Source organism: Lineus longissimus, chromosome 7 (genome assembly GCF_910592395.1).
Source record: "Lineus longissimus chromosome 7, tnLinLong1.2, whole genome shotgun sequence".
NCBI lineage: Eukaryota > Metazoa > Nemertea > Pilidiophora > Heteronemertea > Lineidae > Lineus > Lineus longissimus.
The window spans coordinates 6,358,459-6,367,790 of NC_088314.1; the positions used below are offsets into that span (position 1 = coordinate 6,358,459).

Sequence of the window (9,332 nt, forward strand, 5' to 3'; positions counted from 1 at the left end):
TATCTCAAAGCATCTTGGCTGTTGTCTCTCCTAACATTTTGGCTGTGCAACTATCTCTAGCTGAACGTCTTGGCAATGTAGTTGTCTCTCCCACCGTCTTGACTGTGCTGTGCACTTGCATCTCAAAGCATCTTGGTTGTGCAGGCGTCTCTCCCAGCCTCTTGGTTGTGCAGGTGTCTCTCCCAGCCTCTTGGCTGTGCAGGTGTCTCTCCCGGCATCTTGGCTGTGCAGGTGTCTCTCCCGGCATCTTGGCTGTGCAGGTGTCTCTCCCAGCCTCTTGACTGAGAAATTATCTCTCCCAATGTCTTAGCTCTGCAGTTGTCAACCAGGGTATTTGCCTTGTCTCACCCAGGGAATTGGCTTTACAGCCGTCTCACCCAGGGAATTGGCTTTATGGCTGTCTCACCCAGGGTATCAGCTTTACAATTGTCTCACTAAGGGTATTGACTTAACAGTTTTCTCATCCAGGTAATTGGCTTTACAGTTGTCTCTCCCAATGTTCTTTAACCCAGAACTGCTTGGATGCCTTGCGTCACAATGAAAAAGAAAATACTAGATACTGGCTTGTCAAATGCTCCTTTAAAGGCATGTCAAAATTATCACAAAAAAATGGCCACAAATATCTACAGCACTGGCTATGCAGTAGTTGCTGGGCAATTGTCTTTTCCAAAGTCCTGGCTGTGCAGTTATCTCATCCGACATGTATTTGATGTGGTGTTGTTTCCCCAATGTCTAGGATGTGGAGTTGTCTCCCCGTGTTTTGTTGGCCAGCAGCCCTCTCCCATCCCAGTCCACAATACACAGTACACTCCTACTCCTTGTTATACTTAGGAGTGACTCTCTGTTGTCGTTTGATACATCTCGTGATCTCCAGAATCTGTGTGTCAATCATATCATCCTCACAAAGCCGTCTCTTCATGCATCGTCTGATTGGCAAATTCGACGAGGACTGTAGAAGAGAATTAGAAAACTAATGAAATTCAGACGTCTTAAACGGCACTTTTAGAAGAGTTACTACTGTATGTTCTTAGACCATGTTTCATCCAGCGTCCTCTTGTCATGTTCAAATGTCCATGAAAACTTTACAATGCCAATACATAACATTTTTCTAACACAGCACAAGCTGCTAGCTCCCAGTGTCCACTCTGCAAGCCAGGAACCATATCTCCTTACAATACTAACAAACTGTAAGATTGTAACTGTATGATTTCAGAATGGTACAATTTATATTGCTCACCTGACTCTGAGGTTGAAATGCATGTGGAGAACCCAACATGTCTCCTCTGGTCGTAGACATCATAGAGTTGCTTTGATCTGAAATACCGCAGTTATAATTTGATAACATGATCACTCAATAGATATTGAGATTTCTCTGATTTTGAGGGTCTCTGTATTAGAAAAATCTCTCTGAGGTCACCTCAATACAGATAGGTGATTAGTTATTTCATGATTTGGGTAACCAATGGACAGGTCTGGCAATTATTGAAGACAACTGCTGTTACACCCACCCATCTGCTTCAATGATATGCAAATTCAATCTTTCTCAAATACAGTTGTTTTGCATTAATTCTGAAGTAAAGAGCACCCCTCTCCTCTGATATCAGCAGAATCATCCTCATACAAAGGTCCTAGAAAACTCAAGATACATCTTACTGTATGAAGTCATGTACTGCCAGTCTCCAGCCCCAGCACCTGGTGGTGATCGCTCTTTCTTAGTCTTCCTCTTGAGGACGAATTCGGTTACAGAGAGAGAAGGAGAGGAACCTTGGCTGTTATCACTGTCATCCTGAAACACATCAAAAGTTCGGAAAGAGTGTGCAATTGGATGATAACCGGTGCCACAGTTCCCATCAGACTAAAAACCCCAAAGAGTAAGAGTGTTTTGTCGTTTTTATGCAATCCTAAAATGTTTAAAGCAACAGGTTGACCAGCTTTCTACACTTTGCCACAAGACTGTGACCTGAAAATCGCCAACATGTTCAAATAGTATTTCAACTGGATTTTATTTTCAGCTATATTTTCCATTTTGGAGTATTCTACTGATTTCTACCAACATCCAAAGTGTACTCCTAATATGCATTTATAGGAGACCTGTCTACCGCCGGTTCTTTTGAAATTTGCAGCAATCTATCAATCTTATAATTCACTCAAGTACATGTACCGGTAGATCCAAGAACTCTAAGGTCATCTTGCAACCAAGTCCTTTCAGATTTCTTTACATATACTTACGCTATTGTCGATGATGATGAATCCATTATTGTCTCCAATTCCTTTGGAATGAGATGGCCTAGACTCTGCTGGTGATGCGGATGGAAGTCTGAGAGAAAGCATAAGATGAATTCCATTAGAATGATTGGCCATAATGAAAAGCAAGATGTATTAAAATCCATATAAACTATAAATCAATAGATAGAGTGATCTTTTCTTTTAAAAAAATGATAGAATTACCTTTTCTTTCCAAATGTCCTCTTTCTATATGATGCAGACCCAGAAACACTGACATCATCCTCAACAAAGTCAAATACCTCCATTGTGCTTTTGGAGTTGAGACTGAGAGGTTTGGGGAAATCACCACAGCACTGAAGTCCATATGGAGACTGGTATTTCTGCAGGCTCAGTTTGCTGCATTCGATGTGTGCAGAACTCATCTTAGGAGTATTACCATATGATCTGAGAGAATACGGCGACAGGAACCTCCCAAGATTTTGAGCGCCTGAGTTCTGCCAAACCAAAGAATCATCACAGTGTTGCTTCTTCCATATTGGTGGTGTGCACTCAACAACTGCAGTTTCTTTGCTCTGAGTGGTATGTGCTTCCCTATTGCGAGCATCCCTGTGGGCTTGTAACCAGCTTGGAGTGCTGGGGTTAGGGTGAAGTTTCTCCACGGAAGGAGTGATTGCTTTTCTTTTCTTCTGGATCCAGTCAGGGGATTTCACCTTCCTTGGAGGCAAGGTCTCACTGGAAGGAGCACTAGCGTTTTGACGGCGAGTATATGGAACCGTAGCAGGAGTGCTATCTTGTTTCCCTGATTGATCCAAGTTTGGAGTGCAGGCTGTTCTCTTTGGCTGTCTCCTGGCTGGCACCTTCGGGGATTTCTTTATCGACATCGCCTTCCCACGTTTTTGCCTCCGTCCCTTTTTCTTTCCCTTGTCAGCAGGAGCCACATCTTCTTTGTGCACTTCATCAACTGAACAAGCAGCTCTGGCGTCATCTTTGCTAGAATTACAGTCGGGAACACTCGCCTTTTGTGGATAGACAGTAGCAATTGGTGATGGCCCACCTTTCCTGAACAATGCCTCAGATGACCAGCCTGTCTTCCTAAATGAGGGTGAAACAAATGGACTCTTTGCATTCCTGGGATTAAGTTTAACATCAGATGTATTTGAATCGCACCTCCCCAATGGATCAATGTCAGGACAACTAAATTGTGACGCAGATGAGGAGTGAACTTGGTTGGTGGAAACTGGCACGAGTTGCTGAGATGTTTGGCAACCCATGTACCCATCATGCTTTATAGCATCATTCGCCTGGTGTTTTCGTCTCAATACTTCAAATTCTTGTTCGTGTTTGCGTCGCAGGATTTCCAGTTCTTTCTCTTGCATTTCCTTGGCTTTCTTCTGTTCCCTCTCAGCTAGCTCTTTCTTGGTTGCATTTTCTTTCTTTAGTTGACGAATTTCATCTTCATATGCCTGGCTCTGAAAAAAGACAATGTCAGCATGATATACTATCGATAACGTCATGCTGTAACCCCAAGTTCTGACTCAAAAAAAGTGTAGCCGACTTGGCCCAACCACACCCATATTTCTTCTCCTGATCTTGGAAAAGTTACAAAATTGTTGACATAAAAATAAAACTACCTCAAATTACTCCACAATCTGAAAAGCTAGCATATATGTACACTGTTACACTTTCAGTCGGTATTAATTTTAGAGCTCAAATCACAATCTACACATTCAAGTTTTACCGCATTGCTAATAGTTTCACTTTCCAGAAACTGGTTGTCAGTTGGAGTATCACTAACCTGTTTCTCCATCTCTTTGGCACATATCTGCCGTTGCATTTTCTGATGTTGGAGCTCCAGCACCAGTATCTCCTGCTCTTCCTGATGTTTATTTAAACTCTGCTGCAGCATCTTGTCACTTTTATCTTCCTGTACCTTGGACTCCAACTGCACCTTGAATATTAAAAAAGAATAAGAAGGATGTGACTTTGTTTCCAACTGCACCTTGATAGCTAAGAGAGTAAGAAGGATGATCCTTTTGTCCCTAACAGCACCTGGAATAATATCAGAGTGAGGAATGAAAAAGGCATCATACCTCCTGTTGTATCAAAGCCACTAGCTCCACCTTCTGTTGTTTCCCGAGAGACTCTATTTCCTCCCGGAATTGTTTCTGCAACTCTTGTTGCCTTTGGCCATTCAAGTTGTTCGTCTTTGACATCTGCTTGTTAAAGTAGTCTACAAGTTCACCCCTCTGTTCTCGATGGAGATTTTTTATCTGTTCTTGACAATCACTTGTTATCTGGCTGTATCTGTTTTGCTGCTCTTTCTGGTATGTGTCCAGCTCTTTACTCACACTGAAATGAAATTGATTGACCATTGTAGTGCTTCAGGGGATCAGGCGAAACCAAGTCTTTTATTGTCAGAATTGTCATCGCTGACTGCAATAGCAATCCATATACATGAACTTTAGAGGGTTTTCTACAGGTCTGAAGATCCATCCTTCAACATATTCGTGAGAGGCAGGCCTGAGTAAAGACATCAGTCCAGAAGGGGTGTGCCAAGTCAGATTTCCACCCAGGCAGAGCCAAGATGAAATAGGCAGTAAAATGTGGAGACAGAGTCTGTCTCTGCCAACTCTACTCAGACACAATCCCGTGACAATGTCGACTTTTTTGCTGGGTCTGATGCCAGATAGCAATAGCAACAAAGGGCATTTGACAATCGGGTACCAGATGAAAAGTTGCATGGATCCGACTTACTCAGCTTCAAGTTGGCAAAGCTGTTGCTGTGTCTTCTCCCGATTATGCTTTAACTGAACTGCATGGCTGTCAAGAGTGGTTTGGTATCCCTTATGTAGATTTGCCTGTTTGGACAACTCTTTTAGTTGCTTTTCATGATACTGATGGATCTGCAAAATGTCAGAGAAGCATTATTTTATGTAATGAGCTGTCATTGCTGAAAGAGAGCAAAATGAAAGAATGCAGAAAAGCAAGTCACAGAAAGCCTTTTCTAAGTTGAATTCTAACCAGATCAACCCATGACAAGAACGTAAAAATATATGTATTATCATTGTGTTGTATACAAATAAATTGTGTTGTGGCTCAAAAGAAAGCTTTCTTATCACAATAGCACGGTGGTTTGAAATTGCCAAAGAAATGGGGCTACTGTCAATACACATCTAGATGTCAATGCGAAACAAATTTCAAAGAACATAGACCAACCCTTTTCATCCAAGAACATCCATGGGGCACAAGTTGAAATAGTTGTCTCTTCTGTCTTGTTACAACAGAACAAGATATTCTTTTTCGCTTTATAATTGATAGGCACAAGCACTATTCCATCCATTCTGCTCCTTACCTGTTCTCTGTTAAGTTCCTGTTGTTCTTTGTAAACATCCCGCAGAGCTTCCACTATCTTCTTATCTTGATCTTCCTCAAGTTTCTCCACCTTCTCACGTAGTTCACATATTGTGGCATTTTTCTGGATAACAATACAAATAACCATGTTAGTAAAAAATACGGGACTTTTTGTATCACTGACACTGTAACAGTTTACATTACCAGCCTTGCAGAGACAAAGAACAGCTGAATTCATCAACAATTTATCATTGGAAGACACTGGCTAGCGAAAGAACAGAATAAAGACAATGTTACCTTAAACTATAATTTCACCAGTCCCAGTGGTATTACTGGTAAAGACTTTGGATATGGTTTTGACAATGCGAAGAGACAAGACCACAATTGATTTTTTAAGCCTTTTAGCAGTTATATTGTCAATGTTTGACCGCGACGCATCAAAGAACGCGTGGTGTTGTGAATCTGAAATTTAGATTATGTTATTCCGGACAGTCGGGCAAGTAAATGGTGAAAAATAAAATGGTGATTGACCACGGAAATTTTTTGATAATCAACAAATTAGACAGACTTTGATATTTCCACTCTTTTCAGCCAACTGGCAGAAAAAACTCAAAACACGCCCCCTATTACCCAATTAGCAAAATTTGAAATTAATTTTTTCATCAAATAATTTCTTTATATCTGTAGACTTGCCACAACAAATATTTTTTCAATACCTCTCCAAATATGTACTTGAGAGTTAAAAACATGCACTCGTCTAATTGATAGGCCTCGACCCTCCAACCTATGAATATTCATTAGTGGTCTTGTCTCCGAAAGAAACTCAACTTACAGCAGCTATTTCCTCTTTCAGGCACTGATTCTCCTGCTTGGAGTCATCTCTTTTTCTCACAGCATTCCCAATGTCTTCATATCGCTTATCAAGCTCGGTTTGTACTGGAACATTTAAAGGTAAAGACATAAACAGAGAGCTGCTTATTAGGAAAAGTTTGTAACAGCCCTTTGCAGTGCAATGACACTTATTTTTTCACTTTCAGAGTGATCATTATTCCAATACTATCCATTAAGTTTACAGTGCCTGTACTTCCAGAAAAGGCCAAAGAGGACCAGATGCCGCCCAGTTCAAAAACTTTCCTCATTCTTTGATTCTGTGTTAACTCCACTAGCTCTACTAGCTCTACTGCAGATGGTGAAGCGGCTCTGCCTTGAGACAATTAACACAACGCCTTGAAGACAGTATTCTACAAGAGATAAACTCAAAATTTTTTCGGAACAAATCAAATCAGATGGACAAATTGAAAATATCCCTCATGTCTCAATCAACTCAACACCACAACAACAACTGGTGCAGCATCAGGACATTTTTTTCCCATTGAAGCACCTAGAAAATAGTAAGCATCCAGACAGATTCTCTTGAGTTGATGATAGTTTTTCTGTTTGAACACCAGACAAACTTTGCTGTCAACCTGGACAAAACTAAAAAGAAGTCTAAATCGTGTCAAAATATGGCTACAGTCACCAAGCAAAGGAAATCTAGGGTGGAGAAGTCTCGACTGAAACCATCCAAGGTTCTAAGTAGCCATGACTGGTAGAGATGAGACAAACAAGTCTGTTACTTACAGCTCTGCAAGAAGTCAATAATTCTCTTGTCCGATGATGCACTTGCATTCTGTGAGTTTTCCTTCACCAATTCTACTGCACTCTTCACCTCAGTTGCACACTGACTCACTGTGTTAACAATTGTGTAGAGAAGATCTCTGAAAAATAAATTTGCGTAATTCAAATTAACATTATCATGATAACATACTTATAAAGTCCTAAGGTACATTATAAAATTGTATAAGGAAATAGTTTAGTGTTGAATGATGGATAAAAAATGCCAGTTCAATTTTTCTCCTTCTCAATAGACTGAAATTAGAAACTCTTAGTTCATCTCACCTCTCGTCCCTTTCCTTTGCCCTTGCTTTATTTCCATCCAAATCTTGTTTGTATGTGATCCGACTAGTTGATGGCTGCTGCTTTGATCCATGGGTAAACAATGGTCCTCTGGAGACAAATTTCTGGTAATAAGACTTCTTCTGGGGAGACTAGAATTAGATAAAAGAGAGGTTCAGGTTTTATATCAAGAACAAAAACGTGGTGGCATTTCGATGAAGGATATTGTGTTTTATACCTCTTGTCTGAAATGTACTGAAACAGTTTGTCTTAAATGTCTGGTCTGCCTAGAAAAAACACAAAATCTAGTATTTGATTTCAAGTTGAAACTCTACCAAGATTACTGATGAGTGGTACAAATTCGCAGCCAAGTGAAAAATCATACCTGCCATCAACTAGTTCTAACATTTTCCTATACACAGTTGGAACTGAAATCACTAAGTCTGCCCAATAACCCATTGGATTTTTCAATAAATTTACATGGAGACATCCAAGTTGGCCCACTCAGTTGCATCAATAGACATTATAAATCTCAGCTGAATCAATAGACATTTCAAATCTCAATTAATTTTGCTGTTTTCAATTCTTTCAGTCCTACCTCATTTTGAGAAAATCCCACATTGATTTGCTGAGAAAAACATTCCTGTGAACTGTTAGTGTTAGTATTTGAAAATTCAAGCTGTGAACACATCTGTGAATTTCCTTGGGAATCAGAATATTCTTTGCCCCCATAGACTTTCCTGAAAAAAAGGCAATGGAAATATTTTTACTACATTATTTTTCACATAACTCACTTTTTCAGGACGAAAAAAATAACCTCCTAATTCCAATAGCTGGAGTGGAACCTCCCTCTTTTAAGGACACTGGTTTTGTATCACTACAAACAACTGATTATTTTAAATGTCAATCTCCCCATGATTGAGATGTATTCCTCTGACTAAGAATAAGAACATGAAGAATAAGATCACTTCAGCTTTTTCATTTTTTTACCATCAAAACATTCAAATTAATCAAAACAAGTTGCACAGGGCAGCAAGAAGTCGTTGTTGTGCTTTTCTAGTTCTATATAGTTCCATCCACAACCCAAGAATGGCAAAGGTTCAAAAGCTAATCAAAATCTCAGAATTACTCACATTGGATTTGTGGTAAAAAGATCCTTTGAATTTATTTGATTTACAAACATCTTGATAATTTCCACTTCCAGCCAGTTGGCTGATCTTTATAAAACCTTAGTCCTCGTCCTGTCGGACAGAAACCATCGATCCTAATTTATTAATTCCTTATCAATTGCCACCTGAAAGTGAAAAAAGGAACCTATACTATTAACTATACTGCGTAGAGGTATGATTGAATGGCACAACACAAGTCCAGGCACTCCGTGGCCACCAAGGTGAGGTATGAAATCACTGGGTGTGGTTACTGGTGGGTGGGTTTTTTTATTAATTTTAAGGCCTTCTGATGGAAAACAAATTATACAAAATCAGACTGAGGTGGAGAAATTCTACAAACAAGAAGGGAGGGGGGTAAATAAATTGTATTTTTCAGAAAATGTGCAGTGAATAGGCCGAAGCCTAATGACTACTCCCTCCCCCCCCCCCCCCCCCCGCGGTCCCCACACTCAATGCATTGATTCTGATGGGGATAAATGCACCGGTCTCTGCAACACCATTCCCATGAGGCATGACACATCACAATAGCTCAGGCCTACCATCATGACCATCAATGCATCATCATGGCATGCTGCATGCATTGATAATAGGCCTAGGCCTAAGTAAAATTCCATAGGGGGGCCTAAATCTTCAGGAGACTTCAAAACAAGA

At 40.2% G+C, this 9,332-nt stretch overlaps 2 protein-coding genes across 2 annotated transcripts; both read right to left on the reverse strand.

Annotated features, from left to right (window-relative positions):
- Positions 1 to 603: 603 nt before the first annotated feature.
- On the reverse strand, positions 604 to 2,771 carry LOC135491465 (uncharacterized). The gene is made up of 5 exons (XM_064777361.1): positions 2,449 to 2,771; positions 2,230 to 2,317; positions 1,654 to 1,786; positions 1,238 to 1,314; positions 604 to 949 (listed from the first exon to the last, which is right to left on the reverse strand). The coding sequence occupies exons 1-5, from the start codon at positions 2,646 to 2,648 to the stop codon at positions 812 to 814; spliced, it is 636 nt and encodes a 211-aa protein (XP_064633431.1). The 5' UTR covers positions 2,649 to 2,771; the 3' UTR covers positions 604 to 811.
- LOC135490939 (bromodomain-containing protein DDB_G0280777-like) lies at positions 2,659 to 8,695 on the reverse strand. Its single transcript, XM_064776523.1, has 11 exons — positions 8,646 to 8,695; positions 8,111 to 8,252; positions 7,516 to 7,664; positions 7,198 to 7,334; positions 6,410 to 6,513; positions 5,579 to 5,701; positions 4,981 to 5,129; positions 4,317 to 4,575; positions 4,022 to 4,174; positions 2,730 to 3,695; positions 2,659 to 2,670 (listed from the first exon to the last, which is right to left on the reverse strand). Exons 1-11 carry the CDS (start codon positions 8,693 to 8,695, stop codon positions 2,659 to 2,661), a joined length of 2,244 nt encoding a protein of 747 aa, XP_064632593.1.
- Between the last annotated feature and the right edge of the window lie 637 nt (positions 8,696 to 9,332).

Coding starts and splice junctions, on each gene's coding strand:
- LOC135491465 (XM_064777361.1), bottom strand. CDS start 2,648: ATGAGTTCTGCACACATCGAATGCAGCAAACTGAGCCTGCAGAAATAC. Junction 1,787..2,229: donor TCATCATCATCGACAATAGC/GTAAGTATATGT, acceptor GATGTGTTTCAG/GATGACAGTGATAACAGCCA. Junction 1,315..1,653: donor GCAGTACATGACTTCATACA/GTAAGATGTATC, acceptor GCGGTATTTCAG/ATCAAAGCAACTCTATGATG.
- LOC135490939 (XM_064776523.1), bottom strand. CDS start 8,695: ATGTTTGTAAATCAAATAAATTCAAAGGATCTTTTTACCACAAATCCA. Junction 8,253..8,645: donor CTTTTTACCACAAATCCAAT/GTGAGTAATTCT, acceptor CCTTTTTTTCAG/GAAAGTCTATGGGGGCAAAG. Junction 6,514..7,197: donor TATTGACTTCTTGCAGAGCT/GTAAGTAACAGA, acceptor TAAATGTTCCAG/TACAAACCGAGCTTGATAAG.